Source organism: Perca fluviatilis, chromosome 18 (genome assembly GCF_010015445.1).
Source record: "Perca fluviatilis chromosome 18, GENO_Pfluv_1.0, whole genome shotgun sequence".
NCBI classification, from domain to species: Eukaryota; Metazoa; Chordata; class Actinopteri; order Perciformes; family Percidae; genus Perca; species Perca fluviatilis.
In genome coordinates, this window is record NC_053129.1 from 30,099,306 (window position 1) to 30,117,575 (window position 18,270).

General features: G+C 41.9%; 1 protein-coding gene across 4 annotated transcripts; it reads left to right on the forward strand.

Moving 5' to 3' along the window:
* Positions 1-653: 653 nt before the first annotated feature.
* zfand3 (zinc finger, AN1-type domain 3) lies at positions 654-16,500 on the forward strand. Of its 4 annotated transcripts, none has more exons than XM_039782116.1 (7): positions 654-1,208; positions 7,508-7,576; positions 9,116-9,156; positions 11,370-11,561; positions 14,430-14,495; positions 14,619-14,789; positions 16,268-16,500. In XM_039782116.1, exons 1-7 carry the CDS (start codon positions 1,141-1,143, stop codon positions 16,420-16,422), a joined length of 762 nt encoding a protein of 253 aa, XP_039638050.1. In that variant the 5' UTR covers positions 654-1,140; the 3' UTR covers positions 16,423-16,500. The 4 variants fall into 4 exon arrangements, with proteins under 4 accessions (XP_039638050.1, XP_039638051.1, XP_039638054.1 ...); XM_039782117.1 differs by having other exon boundaries at positions 7,511-7,576; XM_039782119.1 differs by lacking the exon at positions 654-1,208 and adding an exon at positions 6,149-6,438 and having other exon boundaries at positions 7,511-7,576.
* The last annotated feature ends 1,770 nt before the right edge of the window (positions 16,501-18,270 follow it).

Sequence of the window (18,270 nt, forward strand, 5' to 3'; positions counted from 1 at the left end):
TTCAGATACAGCATTAGGGGACCACTAAGGCCTATATAAAAGAGACTTCAGATACAGTATTAGGGGACCACTAAGGTCTATATAAAAGAGACTTCAGATACAGTATTACAGTATATATGGACATTGTCACACTTTAAGTTTTGTGGGTTTTGTCTCCAATACAATCACTGATCATAGCCAGAATTATTACTTCCCCAAATTTTAGAACAATGCTGGATCCTGCCCCTGGGCCCCTGACCCTTAGGATTAGGCGTTTCAGGTAATTTGATATCTTCCAAATATGTGTGGTTTAATAACATATCCGTCACTAAAAGCACACTATAAAAATCAGAAAAGGGTCCTTAGGTCATCGCCTGCATTAGTATGCATGATGTAATCATATTTCAAGTTGATTTTCTTTTTAGTCTTCACTGTAATCAGGTAACACGGACTATTAGTGATGAAAGCTAGTCAGATCCTTACACATTCCGCCTTTGTACCCATTTTGAGTAAATACAGCGACATAAAATGTATACTTTGTACTTATTATTGGGTTTTAGTCGTGTAATGTAGAATTTTCGCGTGTTTTTTTTGTTGCACTGTTTTGGCTTCAATTCGTTGGGCAATATTGACATTTCTGGGTTTGATAGACGCGTTTCCGGCCCAGCATACTTCGTATCAGCGACGTGTGAATAGGGGTGGTCATTAACAGTGAAGAGGGGAAGGCCTTCCTCAATCTATTTGTTTTTTCTTTCCTCGCACTCTCACTCGTACTTAACATCGCCATTATCGTATTTAACCTGTGTCGGCGGACAGCTGGCTGTTTTTCTAAGCTTTTTAGGGTCGAGTGAGACACCGGGACGCCCCCCTCTTTTCGTTCGTCGGTCGTAACGTCCGAACGTCCAGCTGATTGCTTCGAGTGCCGTTCAATTATTCCAGTTTAAACTGAGCCGTTTTGTTTGACTTAACTGATGTTTTTTTGAGGCCGAAAAGGGCCGAGTTCGCCACCTTTTTCTCGCCGACTCGTGGACTTTAAAAGAAAGAGGACGTTTATCTTTTTGTCTAACTTGAGCGTGGATCGTTTTTCTTATTAAACGACCAGGCCCCGGACTCATCCCCAACCTCGCGTTTCCTTATCGTTTTTTTTGTGTGTTGGAAGTCATGGGAGACACCAGTGAACGAAGCAAACCTCCGAGTCTACCTCCCCGATGTCCCTGTGGATTTTGGGGGTAAGAGTTCAATCTTAACATAAACTAGATTAAACCCTCTTATTTTGTACTGAAAAGGCGAATCCGGCTGAAATTAGCTCAACGGGTTCAACTAGTATAGACCCATTGTTGTTGTTCTGTTGTGCAGGCCGAGGGTGGGGGGTTGGGAAGTTAGCTAATAAATACACCTCCCTAGTTTGAAAACTACCCACATTTCCGCCGTCTCCTAAGTTCACAACCCCCGCACTCGTCGTTTTAAACGCCGGCTGTTGTGTTTCGCCGTGCTATATCGTGTTTTTAAAGGCAATTTGTGAACCAGGAGGTGACGTACCCGAGATAGAAAAATGATTTATCGCCAGCAGGTTCCTTTTTTTTTTTTTTTTTTTTTTTTAAACCTGCCCCCTGTTTTCTTGCATCGCCTCGAAGAAAAGCAGCACTTAGCTAGCTAAACGGCGAACACGCTACTTAGCTAGCTAGGTTAAACCCTCAAACCGACAAGTGTTAGCCAGTTGTCGAGTTATTTTACACCCTTTTTTTTTCTCCTTTTTTTTTTTTTTATACATACGGTCTTGTCAAGTGGTGGTTGTGTGTTGCATACCGGATGTGATTCACTGATGTCTGTGTTACCAACAGTCTATGGTGTTACCCCATGGGGGGAAATTACTACATATATCCTTTTTTTTTATATGATTTGACGATGACGCTCAAACATGACAGGCTGCTTCTCCTTTTAAACGGGTGTTGTTCCAAAGCAGCACAGATAAGATGACTGTTATCTCATTATTGACCACGACAGACCCTCTAAACCCCTGTAATACTTGCATTACGCCAATATTAGTGATTCCTCTTCTGGTGGTAGCTTACTACTATTGTGTGAGGCAACAACCCCCCCTGTTTTTGAGATATTATCTTTACAGAACATACCGACTTCCTTATCTCAAGCCCCATCCCCCCCAATTGCCTTCATTTCGTGGTGTCCAGTAAGCAAACTGGAACCAGTAAACCCACCTGTCAATGTCAGGTGTCAAAAATGGCAGCGTTGAGTTTGTGTGTGAGTGAGTGTGTGTTTATGGCCCTGCTCGGCTCGGCTCGGCTCAGAATAACACCTGGCCTGGGGCTGCTGGCTGTCCTGTCCCACACAGCCTCTCCACACATGTCACTGAAACTCAAGGCCTCTTAGAGAGATACTTTAAATGAGGTTAGGTTTAGCATTTTGAAGGATTAGAGTCCGTATAGGAGCTCTTTTTAAAGCATGGACTGTAGCCCCTAACCCCGGCTGTGTTACCGACATGTCTCTCAACACAAGTACAGTGTGCTGGTTATAGCAGGAATATGGTTAATTTTAAGGTAATGCTTGATTGATACAATGTGCTAATACCTATTGTTAGTTTTCAGTCTTCTTAATGTTCTTCTTAAGTGACAATTAGTCAGTGTTTCCACAAAGATATAGAAGTTTCCAAAAGCTTAAAATAATATTAAGAACGGATACAAACGTTCTGAAAGTATACAGGTTTTAATTTTAATCAAAGACTACACCATAGGGCTGGGCGATATGGAGAAAATCAAATACCACGATATGTTTGACCAAATACCTCTATCGATACAGCAACGATATTGTAGTGTTGGCTTTTGGTGCTTTCACTAAATATTTACACCATAAGATTTTTGATGTGGATATAATGACTAAGTGGGGAAAAGGCAAATAATGGAACAGTTACAACAGTCTGGTAAATTCAGAAAATGACATAACTTTACTGTAATGCAGCCTTTAAAACCAGGAAAAGACAACACTTATGACATATTACTATATCCAAAATCTAAGACGATATATAGTGTCATATCACGATATCGATAGAATATCAATATATTGCCCAGCTCTACTACACAAAGTGAGCCTCGGTACGTGGGGCGCACACTTTTACCAGGTGAGCAACCTAGGCGCCGCTGTAAAGCTGTCTTAATTAGTAAAAACGCCTGATTGGAACAGTATCCTGAGGGGGGGGGGAAATCAGTTTGTTCATTAAGGTAGTTTAGCATTATAACCCGACTGATACTTAAGACCGATGTAGATTTTTTTGAGAATTAAAAAAAAATCAAATACAATACATCGGCTCATATTTCTCAACCGTATTTCTGCTTCTATATCAGCTGTCATGTATGCCGGTAGGGATATATCAACAATTGGCTGAAATGGAACATTATATCTGAGCAAATGTGATAAATATAAAATAAATAAATACTCTTAGCCTCAGTACAATCCTTTTCCAGGGTCCAAGGTTAAAGGCTTGTTTTTCATTATCTTTGTTTGTTGTTCCCACTCTGCATGCTGCTATCTGATGAACCAGTTGTGTTTTAAGCACCTCAGCAACATCTTTGACTTTGTTGTGGCACTTTTTCTGCTGGCTATTAGGCGACTTGGGGGCGGCACTCTTCTAATACCTCTTGGCTAGAGTTTGGATTTGCCTGCTGTAAAGTGCCTCTTTTTTTTGTATTATTATTATTATTATTATAGCTGCACAAAAGAGATTTTTGTCTCAATTTTATGTCCCCTTTATGTGGAGAGATTCAGGTTCTTTATTTGCCATCTTGTATTTTTTAAGCTTTATTAAAGACCAGGTTGTTGTGATATGAAATGGTCTCCAAATTTGTTTTGCGTTGCACGTGGACACTGAGTAAACAGTTTTTATTTTGCTTGACCTTTTTATTTTGAAATCCGGTTGCGTTGTCGTCGAAAGGCAAGGTTGTGTGTTGACACTTTGATTGCGTTACGTGTTTTTGTTTTTGTGAAAACCGTCAATGAGAGGCGATCATCCCTCTTCATTGCTCTTTTGGACGTCCGATGGGAAGAAATGGTATTTTCGAGTTTAACATTCTTGGATTTTTATAATGGATTTTCCAATGTTATGTCTCAGAACAAATAAATCCCCTTGTTTTCGAGCATATCCTTACATCACGATGTAATGAATGAGGCTCCTCGCTCGTCGTTCGGTCACATTTTACAACATTAAGTGATGCTTAGAGGGAGCGTGAAACCAAAAATCAATGGAAAGGCGTGGGCTAAAGGCATAACGAACCCACTTGAAAATCCTTGTGAAGCAGAAATGATCCCACCTGGTATGACTCTATGAATGTACAGCGACAGGAGCACACGGGACAGGGTCTGCAGGAAAGAAAATGAAATGCTGGAAAGAAATGAGTCTTTCTGAGCTCTCGCACATGTACAGTTGGTTCTTGTTGTCACAGAAAAAGTCCATCGGCGAACTCGTCCGTTGACAGTGTGTGGCCAGAAGGCACAGTCTGCAAAAAAAAACAACACTCCAGCACTCACTCCAGCGAGCTTAAAATTCACGTTACGTTGCATGTGAATGCAGCTCGTTCGTGGGATGGAGCGCTAGCTTGGCTCCAGAGACAGTCGGAGTCTCTGTGCTCCGCTCCCCCATCTATACTACTCATGAGAGCCAACTGATGAAATGTACTTGATTGTGTTCTTTTGTTCACTTCCATTATGCAATATCATCTGTTTTTTATATAATCCAAAATAATAGTAAGAAAGCTGCTATGACATACAATTAAAGCCCTATCTTCAAGCCATTTGTTCAGGGACGGGACAGGTTGGATGTCTAGCTAAACATCTTTTGTAAATGCTTACTGAATTATAATAATTATTAGCATGTCTATTCAATAAGGAGATGGGTAAGCATCTGCATGTTCTTTTAATAGGTTTTTGTACTTGCTTATGAAAAACAGGTTTAAAGTAGCTTCACACTATGTCAGTAAGTAAATAGGGAGTCAACATTGTTTACTTGTATTTGTGAGTCTGGAATCATGGTTGCTGAATAATAAGCTTTATAAACATACTTTATTTTTTTGGTTTTCTTTTTGACTAGGGCTTAAAATGGGTAAGACCAAATGTAACGGATTGTAGATTACCATTAAGTTGCTAAAGCCAGGTATTGTTAAAAAAAAATTAAGATACCAGTAACCTTAAAGTGATACGATACCAATACAGTATTTCCTTTGTGATAAATTTTTTTTTTTCCTATTTCCTACCCATTATGTGAATTGAAGCGTTCAGTTGCGTAAAATGTCACTGCCTCTCCTCCCCCATCCAACTGACTTTTACATGAATACATTTTGAAAGTGTGCGAATTATTACAATATTTATTACATAACTCAACTGCACAAAACTGTACAACTCCATCAAATACACGGCGCTTGAATACACCACACCACAGACTGTATGGGTTGTAGCTGCTGCGGGAGTGGGCCAATTGCATGTTGCATTATATCGGAGAACGTTTGCGGCTGCGAGCAAAAGCCATATAAATGTTTTTATTTTTAGATCTGGGTACAGAAAGGATTGAATGCATGTGCCGTTTGACTGGAGAAGTTTCGATACTACTGTTTTTTTTTTTGGTCAACATAAAACAATATTCATTATGTGTCAACATCTACCCATCTTGAACGGGCCTACAACGCATGACTTTCTTAATAGTTAGAGAAAAGACAACCAATGGATAAATTTAAAGGTGACAATGTGTTTAGATTATATATCAACACTGAGCCGCGGTAGGCAGCGGCCGCAGGTCGGCAAAACAATAGCCCCGTCCGAAACAAGCGACAAAAATGAAGCACGTGACAAAAGAGACCTAATCAAACACACAGGTGGGACTAAATAGTAGAAGGGTAGTTGTTTTGTTTTTAAACTAAAAATTACAGAGACATATTGTTATTTGAAGAGATTACGACCAGGGAAGACCGGTTTATATTTTTATTGATTTGATGATTTTACATACTAAAAACTTAATGATATCGAATAATCTACATTCACATATTTGTACATAGATATGATTTATTTTGTACATTAGCCAATATACTGGCTGAAAAACCCCGTGACGAACTTCCGTCAAATTTGAGATTTGCTCTGCAAGTCAGGCTGGCCAAGAAGCCCATTCAAGCCCATTTCCAATTTTTCCAAATCGAGGCACCAATCACAACCGTGATAGCTCGTCATCGTGAGAGCAGCGTTTTGTTTACATTCAACATGATGGCCGCCGAAGCGCAGCAACCCGTTGATGCCGCTGTCGCTGCTACGTCGCCCGGATCGTTCGGTCTGATCAGTTGGAGGACTATCCAGAGGCATTTGAGCGCCGTCCGTTGGGGACGACCCTTTTGGAAATGGGCTGTGTATGAACCTTCCCCAGACCCACTCTGTTACAACTGAGAAGGGTCTGGTGTCAACCAGGCTAAGGTACACATGTACAGTCAAATGTATCCAACAGTCCTGGAATAACTGCTTTGTCCACAGAGCCTCTCATGTTGTGTTTTTGTTGACATTGTGTCAGAGAGTTTGCTTATTCAGCTCTCTGGCAATTCTTGAGGCTGTATCTCCAGTATGATGATGACCGATTGGGGTCACCACCAAATTCTCCAATCATTCGTTACTTTGCCCAAGGCCTGTCTTTCTACCAAATTTTTAATGGGAATCCATTAATGGATCATGAGATATTTTACTGCTACGCAGACTGTTACAGGTGAAAAAACCTTACCTCCTTGGTGAGGGCAAAACCAGTCCGGGCAGGCTTGTCCCGCTGCATTAGTCATATAGGTCCTGTAGGAACAATGATCTGAATACCCTATGGAGTTCCAGCCTCTGTACCATTGACAGGGCTCACAGCTGACAGAAATGTATTGTGGTGGTGTGAACATTAAAGAGAGCTCCAGAAGTTGAGGGAAAGACATGACATACCTGTAGGAAAAGGTACCACCAACCACCAAGAAAACCAGGAGACCGTTTAAATAATCAAAATCGCAGTTTAAAAATTGAGACCAGCAAAAGTTTGCCAGTTTATTAAACTCACAGTAGGGCTGCTCCCTCTTAGTCGATTAGTCGACTAATCGGTCGCTTTGGTCTTAGTCAACTTAGATTTCTTTAGTCGATTTAGTCATGTTTTATGCTTTTTTCATGCTGAATGGCTTATTTCCAAGAAACGAACGAGCACATCTCTGGTAAACGCGAGAATTAAAGTGGTGCTTTTGCGTGACTCTTTGCGGAGAAACTCAGATTTACAGATCTGTCGATTAAATCAACTAATCGATTAGTCGATACAATTGAATGAGTGTTAGTCGACTAAGAATTTCTTCAATCGAGCACAGCCCTAACTCACAGGACTTACTCCAGTATGCTTAGTATTTAGTCTTATTAAACTGTGTAAATGACAATGCTTTCCCTGTGTCCACGTGGTTCTCTGCCACAGTAAAAAAATAAATAAATAAAAAAAGTTTAAAAAAAATACTCTGTTTTTGTTAAATTCTCTAAGTAGGCTGGCTTACTATGCAGCCATGACTGAAACAGGTGACTGCCAGAGGCCTTTGCAGGACCTAACTCTGTAAGTGAAACCTGCATCCATTACACATCTAGCCCCTCGCCCTCAAAGCAGCCAGTAGCATTCGAGTACAGTGTAGCCCAACCTCAACCCGGGTACAGCGGGCACTTTAGGACATCTCACACTCATGCTCGTTAGGCTCGGCCCTTTGTTGTCCGACTGGACTCAGCTTTCATCAGACTAAGCTGTACTTTTTGTCATCTTTAGCTTGCCTTTGTAGCGCTGAGCTCCACTATGTCGGCTGTACTGTGAACGTAATGCTAGCGTGCTATGGAGGCCGTTCCAGACAGATTGACTTCAGGCTAGGCTAGGCTGGGAGCATATGGAGAAAATCAGATATCACGATATTCTTGACCAAATTTTTGGATATTGTTCTATCGCAATATGGCATAAGTGTTGTCTTTTCCTGGTTTTAAAGGCTGCGTTACAGTAAAGTGATGTCATTTTCTGAACTTGCCAGACTCTTCTAGCTGTTCTATTATTTGCCTTTACCCACTTAGTCATTATATCCACATTACTGATGATTATTTATCTAAAATGTCATGGGTAAACTATTTTGTAAAAGCACAGATTCTAAACCCTACAATATCGTCGCAATATCGACATTGATGTATTTGGTCAAGAATATCGTGATATCTGATTTTTCTCCATATCGCCCAGCCCTATTAGTGAGCTAATACTCGTGCAGCTAAACCTTTCCTAGTTTGACTTTGACTTTTTGACTGCAGAAAGATCCAGTCCATCTGCACCAATATGTAACCGGACATGGCCTTGATTAGCCTGTCAGACATTTTGTGTCTCTGCTTGCACGAAACTAGTAGTGCTGGAAGAAAGAAAAAAAAAAATCAGTCGGACAGAAAAATGAATCCATAACCATAGTAAAACAGTCAAAATATCACAATCATTACAAGCCTAATGTCCCGTCTGTAAGTGATTCTTAGTGTCTCCATAACCACCTCTTGCCTCCCCGTCCTCTGAGATTTCCTGTCATCCAGCCTTGAATTTATAGACACAGAGGCCCAGAATTGCCAGAATGACAAAAGGGTTGCTGAAATGATACATTAGAAGCGATTACGAAAGATGTTATGGGTTGACTCTCAGGATGTGATATAATTGTCATTTGAGATGTTGGAAAAGCGGGGTAAGGTCCTACTGGTGTTTGTTAGCACTATATTTGAGAGCGGCATTCGTCTTCCACATTTCTGTTAAGCCACACTGCATAAAATAGATACAGGTATTGGTCAATGGGGGGACAAAAGTCTTAACTTTGTTTTGCCAGAAACTGATGCTCCAGATAAGTTGGCATAGTTACAGTATGAATGTGCTTTATTTGTGTACAGCTTTTGTGTGTTTTTAATTTTCAACATCTCCTTCATCTTTCATGCCACGATATGTTTTTTTTTTTTTAATTTTTAAAAGCATTTCACTTTAGGTTTGTATCAGAAAATGTGTATGTTGTGGAAACGGTTGTAATAGGAAGAGGCGTGGATGTGGATGTGGGAGGTGACCAATGATATTAATGTCTCTCCCCTGTCCCCTCAGGTCCAGTGAAACCATGAATCTCTGCTCCAAATGTTTTGCCGGTAAGTTTCCTCTCAATACACGACACCGAAATACTTGCTCTCTTGTTGACTGGCAGGTGACCAGCTGCCATTTGGTTTCCCTTCTTTTTTTCCCCCGATTCTAAAAACCAGTTTTGTTGTACAGCTCATACATTCGAGGTAAAGCAGTATTTAAATGTACAAATTTGACTTGTCTACTGAGTTAACTGATGCAAAGGACCAGAATGATGCCGGTTTATGAGAACGATCTATTTAAACCAGAAGAGGACATTTAATTTCTTGTCTCCCGATGCTGACATTGTCTTACTTTCAGCTGGTTGCTTGTCGCATAAAAAGAAAAGTGGAGCTGTTTATTTCTGTTAGGTTGCCTCTTGGCTGATACTATTCTGTATCTTCCCACACAACACACACACACACACACACACACACACACCCCTAGTAAAGAGTAGTTGTGTTTTAAGGGCAGAATCATCTGTGCTTTTGGGGAAACAGACCACTAAATCGATTTAAAGTCTGAAAATGTCAAGTTATGCATTAAGTTTTGTCAATGACAACTCCAGGCTGTTTTTTATTTTTATTTTTTTTTTTGAGGAGGGGTTGAGGTTGCTCGGCAGCCCTGTCGGTGGCTATGGCAACCGGTGAGTACGGCAGACAGCGAGGACCTAAGGGCCCCCGGCTTTTGAGTCTACTATCACAGACAGGCGGCAGTGCTCAGAATAGACTCGATACACATGAGTAATGGAGGCCGAGCAGAAGTGGGTTAGCCCACATGTGGAGGAGAAACTCAAATCTAGGCTGACCTCCCTCAGCCTCCCTGGAGGGAAAAGAGTAGACAACATCCCCCACGGATCGATATCGTCCGAGATTATCATTATATAGAGGGAACGGAGTGCAGCTCCAAGGTGATCGTGTAATCGTCGGCAAAAGTTAACTTAAAGCCACGTGGTTATGCAGCTGAGAGCAGGTACTTTTTTTGAAAACGTTTGAATTATTTGGCATATTTAGTGAGACTTCTAAAACTTGAAAAGGTATTTTTTGGGGCATTGGATTTGTCTTTATCAAACAGATGACCGTAGAAAGCTGACAGGAAGTTAGGGGAAAGAGATGGGGTATTTTGGTCAGGAATATGTAAAAAAAACTTGCCATCACCGTTAAACCGGTGCCCAAGGGGACGTCTTTAAATTGTTTTGTCTGACCAACAGTCCAACCCAAAAATATTCAGTTTACCATCTTCAAAGACTGATCACTACAAGCTGGAACCAGTGAGTCGATGAACAAAATGTTACCAATTAGTTTGCCGTTAATTGACCAATCATTTAACCGACAAAAGTGTTTTTTAATTCAAGTCATCCTTTGCATAGTCTGGATTGCCTGATTTTTCCTCCCCTTCCGCTATTCCCGCTATCTATTTTGAAAGATCGCTGTCGCTGCATCTGGGGCTTAGCGGCGCTGGTTGTGATTGGTTTATAGAAATACAAACGGTCATTTTTTTTTTTTTTTTTTGCATTGTGCATTGTCAGACCATACTCCAGCACTGACAAATACTCATGTTTGCTCAGAGCAATTTTATTTTTATTTTATTTTTTTCAACAAAAATGTGAATTTGATGCTTTAAAGCAGCCAATTTGTCAACTCGTGTTGCACAACGAGGAAGGCAGGAGAACCGTTCTGTTCTCGGCTGCACTGACATGTGACTTAATGCTTCAAACCAAAAGACGAGGCAGCTACACGATCTTAACGTGGTTTCACGTCTGCTAAAAGTGGCAATGAGTCACGCGTTAGGAAACTGTAACATGTTAGAAACACTGTGTAACCATTTCATGGACAGGAAAAAGCAAAGGCTGTAGAAAGAGACTGATATAAAACGTATAAGAGTTGTCTTTGCTCTGGCAGAGCACTCCTGTAGGCAAAGAACCACCCACCAAAATTCACCAACAACTTGGGTTCAATTATATATTCATACATGAATGTTTTGCATGCTACAGCAACACACAATATTATCAATAATGTTAGTCTTCCTGGTAGCTACAATTCACTATTTTCTACACACTTTCCGTATAACTTGTTATTACAGGCGGTGTGAGGAGGTTTGGGGTTTACTACATTTGAGCGTTTTGACTTAGTTTCTGTGCCGTCTCTCTCTTTTCTTTTCCTCCCTCTCTTTTCTGCATCTTTCTATTTCCACGTCCTATTTTTACACTTGCTTTTTGCTTGCTTGCTGTCCTTGACCACAGACATCCAGAAGAAGCAGCCAGGCGAGGACTGCACCTCTAAGCCTATCCAAAGCACTGGGAGTAGCCAATCGCCAGTTTTCAGTAGTGAGACGAGCAGTAGCAGTAGCCAATCCCTATTGTCGTCGCCGGCCTCTAGCTCCGAGCAGCCGTCAGCCGAAGAGCCCTCGCCCACGTTTCCCAGCACGAGGGAAGGTAAGATGGGATGCTCAACGCACGCTCTTTCAAAAACAAAAAAATCGTTGTATCGTGAAAAAGGCCCTAAACTAAAAATGCTGAGGCGGATCAGATGATCCGGCAAAAATGCAGGTCTTTCCATTCATCTTGAATGGGGGTAGTGCGTTTAGGCTGCGGAAAACATCACTGCCTCTATCCCTGCCACGAGAGTTTTTATGAGGGTAAAAAAAATTAAACGCAAGCACTTAAAGTGTTCATATTATGCATTTTGGCTTTTTCCCTTTCCTTTATTGTGTTATATATCTTTTTGTGCACCTTTTTTATAGGTTTAGAAAGTGAAAAAGCCCGAAGTCCACCCCAAAGGGACTTACCTTCTCCAACAGAAAACACTCTTCCCTGATCTCCCGATACGATTATCATGTCTTCGATGCATCACGATGCGTCAAATACATTTTTCTATTAAAGCCATGTAGGATATTTAATTCATAGCTTTTCAAGCTTCAAAAACCAAACCTTCTGCAGTGCTCAAATACTAAATAAATTGGATACATAAAACTATACAGCACTGAGCACATGGCTCTTCGTGAATGTACAAAACATACCAGAATATGTAAACAGAAATGTTGTTAGGCCTACATTAAATTGTAAACAGAAATAATACCTTACCTAGCTACTGCGCATGTGTGACTCCTGAAAAAGATGGAACAGAAGTGAGATGTCTCACTCTGTAGCTAAAACAGAGAGCTCAACACACAGGGTGAAAAGAGGAGATGCAGCAATGTGCAGTACAACAAAAATGTTTTTATTTTTTTTTTGAAAATTAAACCAAGTAAACATATTCTGGTACAACCTCTAAATACAATTACGAACCTGAAAATGAGCAGAATATTGGCGCTTTTCCATTACATGGTACCGGCTCGACTCTACTCGCCTTTTTTGGTTTTCCATTACGAAAAAAAGTACCTGGTACCTGCTAACAGATACTTTTTTTTTTTTTTTAGTACCACCTCAGTCGATGTTCCAAGCGAGCTGAGGCGAGCCGAAACTGTGACGTGAAAACCTGCAGGCTGCTGATTGGTCGGAAAGAATCGTCACTGATCACTGCGTTGCTAGCACAGACAGCATTTTCAAATAGTTTAGCCAGCGGTGTTTTTTTGCTGCCGGAGGCTCCACGCAGAGCTTTCTACGTAGCATACAAAGCGTGTGGGTGTGTGTGTGTGTGTGTGTGTATGTAGTGTGTGTGTGTGTATGTGTGTGTGTGTGTGTGTGTGTGTGTGTGTGTGTGTGTGTGTGTGTGTGTGTGTGTGTGTGTGTGTGTGTGTGTTTGTGTGTGTGGCGAGGGAGAAGTGAGAGTGGCGGCGATTATCTCCGTGAGCGAGTAGCGACTCTAGAGTCATATATATGTGAGAGAAACAAAGTGTCTCCCCTGTTCTTTCTGACCACGGTGGAAATCTGGAGCAGGAAAAGTTAACTATCTCTTTGATATCATGTTGTTTACGGAGACGGAGAACCAAGAAATGAGTCTGGGAAAAGCAACGCTACTAAGCCACGCCCGGCAGTTGCTATGATGACCAGCCACACTGAGGCGGTACTAAAATCTGCAATGGAAAGACGGACTGAATAGAGTCGGGCGAGTAGAGCAGGTACCATGTAATGGAAAAACGCCATATGAGCACTTGAACTGCCCGAGAGGTTGTGTATTAGCTGAATGTTTTCCTGCAACAACAAAGCACTCGCTCTGTCTCGCTTGGCTTTTTTTCCCCCTCTCTCGCTCTCCTGTGAAATAAAGCTGCCTTCAAGTGAAGTCGAAAACGTCAAAATCTGTGATCCATCCATCTAAAGTAACGATCTGACAGAAAACAGTAATTGTGAAATATATAAAGTCTAAATTGTGCTTTGTCGGGGCGGTTTAAGAACACCACAGGACGTCGCACAATGAGCCGTTTTCATTGACCCTCCCGCCACGCCACCCCGAGGAAAATTGCCGGACCGCTCATTTTAGTCTTAAAGCGCCCATATTCTGCTCATTTTCAGGTTCATAACTGTATTTTAAGGTTGTACCAGAATAGGTTTACATGGTTTAATTTTCAAAAAACACCATATTTTTGTTGTACTGCACAGCTCTCTCTCACTGCTGCAGATCCTCTTTTCACCTGGTTTCTGTTTTAGCTACAGAGTGAGACCTCTTTTCTTCTTCTTCTGTACTATCTTTGGTTGCATTCGCACATGCTCAGTAGCTCAGATGTAGATCATGTCAGCTAGCTAACTCTAGAGACAGTAAAAAGGCTGTTTCTCCAACTTTGGTCAGTTACAAGGCAGGATTAGCTGGGTGACTTCTAAATGAGGGCGCACATGTAAGTAGTTCTTTTGTAGATTATGGTGAACTTGTGTGTGTTGTAGCAGTGCTTTGCTATTGAGAACGACGTAGCATGCTAGCGTTAGCATTAGCGTTAGCATGCTAACGCTACGAGCTAACGGTTGTGGTTAGCCAGCTCATTTCGGACTGTGACGTCACAGAAAAAGTGTTTTTTTCATAATATGGGCACTTTAAAGCAACACCAAAGATTATTTTGTACCTTTTTTATTAGGTTTCCAAAATCGTTTCAGTGGTTCATCAACTGGTAACAGGGTGAGCGGCACATCTGCATTCGCTTTGCGGCCCTCTATCGGCTATAACGGCACTATGCAAGTTTTACCAGATCGGGTAGCGGATCTGTAGTTGGAATGAGACCGAAGAATAATGGTAACGGGCAATTATGCTTCCAACCTGTAGGGGGACCGAAGAGGAAAAGTGCTTTTGGTTTTGCTTTAATGCCCCGAAAAACATGGAGGCACAGTGTGGGAAGAGAACATTTCACATCCTCTCTCCTCCTCTTCCATCTGCAGGCACGTCGTCCACAGAAACAGCCCAAGGCACACTCTGCACACCCACAAAACGTCCACGAGAATCAGGTACAGTGGGACCTCTTCTTGCAGCCTGTAGCCCTGCGTGACCTGACCCCCACCGCACACACGCACACACACACACACACACACACACACACACACTTTCTTGACCCTGCCGTTTGCTTTCAGCGTCGGGCTCGGAGAGCGAGGCGACGCCGGAGAAGCGGCCACGGACAGACGAGAAGGAGGGGGGCGGCGAGGAGGCCCGCGGGACGCCCAAGCAGAAGAACCGTCGGCGCTGCTTTCGCTGCCAAACCAAACTAGAGCTGGTGCAGCAGGAACTGGGCTCCTGCCGCTGTGGTCAGTACCGACACGTCAGCGTGTCAATAATGTCAGCCGCTTTTCTTCATATTTTTATAACGCTGTTAAAAGATTTGTTTACATGTTAGGGCTGCACGATATGAGGAAAATATGCGATAACGTTGTGGAATGTCGTGATGGCGAACAGATGTTAAAGTGTACTCGGTTCTGCCTTTCTGCTGCTTTCAATATTCTGCTAAAATATAACTTATTGCTTGTTGAATGAAAGGAAATAATTTCCAACATACACGCCACTAGCACCTACTTATTACCACTGCTGTTACTTATTTTTGGAATTCATGGTCGATAAACCTCATTTATAGTAAACTATACCAAATTTTGAAGTCAAAGAAGCAGAAATTATGAATTATTTTATATTAGAGGAATAATGTTGATTGATAATCCGAGACGTGTGTATGTCAAAGTTTAGTCCGAATACTGTTTAGAAACAGTTTCAATTTTTATTTTTGCGAAATCTGGTTAAAAAGAAACCCATGTTTCTGATCTAGACATTTTACATACGCTGTAGATGCGTATATCGCAACGCTTATCAATATCACTGTAAATATGGTCAGATCATGTGCCTGACTGATGGGGACATCAGTCAGGCACATGATCTGACCATAATTACACTTATTAGGGCTTTAGAAAGAAATTAGGGCTGGGGGATATGGAGAAAATCAAATATCACGATATTTTTGACCAAATATCGATATCGATACCGCAATGATATTGTAGTGTTGACTCTTGGTGCTTTCACAAAATATTCTCACAATGAGATTTTTGATATATAATCATCAGTAATGTGGATATAATGACTAAGTGGGCAAAGGCAAATAATAGAACAGTTAAAACAGTCTGGTAAATTCTTTAAAAACCAGGAAAAGACAACACTTATGACATATTACGATATCCAAAATCTAAGACGATATCTAGTCTCATATCACGATATTGATATAATATCGATATATTGCCCAGCTCTACGTGAAATGTATCAAGGGTAGTTTTAACACCTTTTCTGAATCACTAGGATCTACAGGTATACATATCATACACCGAGCTGCACTTTATTCAGGATCATTTTTTGGGAAATGACCTATCGTTACTTTCTCTTCAAACTGACCGAGCAAAGTCGTGCAGATCAGCCAGAAGTCAGTAAGAGGTTTTGCTTTTGTACGTTTGCGTTGCGTGTTGAGGCAAGGCCATCAATGTGATCTTTTCTCTCATCCAAACGGAAACAACAGAGTAGGGCTGCACAGTATTTCGATATTTTATATCTTTTTAAATCGCCATTGCAATATTAACTGGCGCATATTGCGAAAGACACTTTTGTATCCGTAGGAAACTGCGTTTTAAGTAATCTCGTTATCGCCACGTTCAACAACGTTACCGCGTGTCACACATGTTCCTTATATCGTGCAGAGCATTTCTCTGGGTCACTTCCTCCCTCACCGCTTTGCTTTCCCCCCCCCCCCCAGGCTATGTGTTCTGCATGCTTCACCGTCTCCCCGAGCAGCACGACTGTCTGTTCGACCATCTGGGCCGCGGGCGCGAGGAGGCCGTCCTCAAGATGGTGAAGCTGGACCGCAAGGTGGGCCGCTCGTGCCAACGCATCGGGGAGGAGTGCTCCTGATTGGCCGCGCACCGTGACCGGCCAGCCAGTTGAAGATGAGGCGCTTAGGAGGAGGAGGAGATGGTGGAGAAAGGAGAAATGACAAATGGTGGGAGGGGGGTGGTAGTAGGGAGGGAAGAAGAAGAAGAAGAGGAGGAGGAGGAGGAAGAGGGGGGGGGAGAGCCCGGTTGTAATATCCTGCACCCGACCCTGAGAATTCTGGATCTGAGTTTGTCGCCGCCCTGTTGATGTCCTGATTTCCTGCGTGGAGCGTCTGTTTTTTGGACTCCGGCTCTGGATGAAGGCCGCTCGGTGGTGGGGGGGGCGGGGGGGGCGACAGGGAGGCCTGGTGGCCGTTCTGCAGAGCCACGTTCAGTATCGCATGTTCACACACACAGCCTTAACCCAACCCCTGACCCCCCCCCCCCCTCAGTCTTCAGAGGATGGACGCTGCAAAGCCGGATTCAGTTGGTCGTACATTATGCACACGTTTCTCGCCCCAGTCTTCTTCCTCTTGGCTCACGCTCCTTTTTTATTTTATTTTACATTTCTCTTCAGTACAGAAAGTGGATGGAAGGTGAACTGTTGCAGCGTGTGGCTGAACTGGTCCGTTTGGATTGTCAATTCGACAAGGTTTTTGTTTATCTCCCCCCCCCCCCATTTCTTGGTCGCGGGTGAGGGGGTCCAGCTCTATCCCACGACCGCTCCTCAGGTCGACATAAAGGGGTTGGAGTATCAAACCTGTAACCCCGCCTTCCTCTTCGTCTTCTTCTTCTTCCTTTTTTTTCTTTTTTTTTTCTTTTTTCTTCTTCCCACCAACTTTGAGGTCCAGGTGCAGCATCACTAACCGGGTTTTGCTCGTGCATGGTACCAACAACAGTGTATTTGTGCAGGTTTGAGTGTGGTAATGTGAGGCAGTCCCAAGGATGCTGTCATGGTTTGATTTTTATTATTATTATTATTATTATTATTATTATTATTATTATTTTCCTGTGTGGCCGTCATGGTGATTAGCTCTGTTTTTACTGCTTAACCACGGCGTCGTGGAGGACAATACAGCCGATCCCTGCCTCTGCTCACATGGACTTACGACAAAAATTAAAAAAATACAAATAAATATTTAAAAAAAATAAAATACCACACTAATGGACAAGAATCACTCAGATAAATCCTCTGTGTAGCAGATCCTCTTCTTCCTCTTTCCCTCTCCCTTTTTTTTCTTTTTTTTCTTCAATTTACTGAGTAGTGCTGTTTTACATAAAGGGGAATGCGACTGAATTGTGAAAAGTGAAGAGGTCTTCGCCAAAACGCCATGTATTCATTTAAAAATCAAAGCTTATCGCTGAGTATGTCTGTGGTTTAAGATGATCGGTCAAGAGTGCTAAATTGAATGCATAAATTACGTACTACCCTTTATTTTTTTTTTTTTTTAATTGTTCTATAATTTATTTCTTATTTTGTGTTTGGATAGGATTAGGTGACCTTTTTATTTTCAGATCTGGGGGAAAAAATTAATCTTGAATGTTTTTATAATTTATTTTTTTTTCTCCCATTGATTGCTGCCCAGGGGCTTCATTTCTGCTAGGAGTGAGCGTTCACTAAATGGAAGAGGGATGAGTTTTGTCCCACAGTTTAAATCAGTGATGTCATATTGATACACTCAGCACAAGTGAACGTTGGTTTTAAAGTGCTCATGTTATGCTTTTTGGGCTTTTTTTCCCTTTTTATTGTGTTGTATATCTTTTTGTGCACGTTATAGGTTTACAAAGTGAAAAAGCCCAAAGTCCCCCAAAGGGACTTACCATCTCCAACAGAAAACACTGTTCACAAACTGCTCCAAACAGCTCTATTGTAGTCCAGCCTTTACTT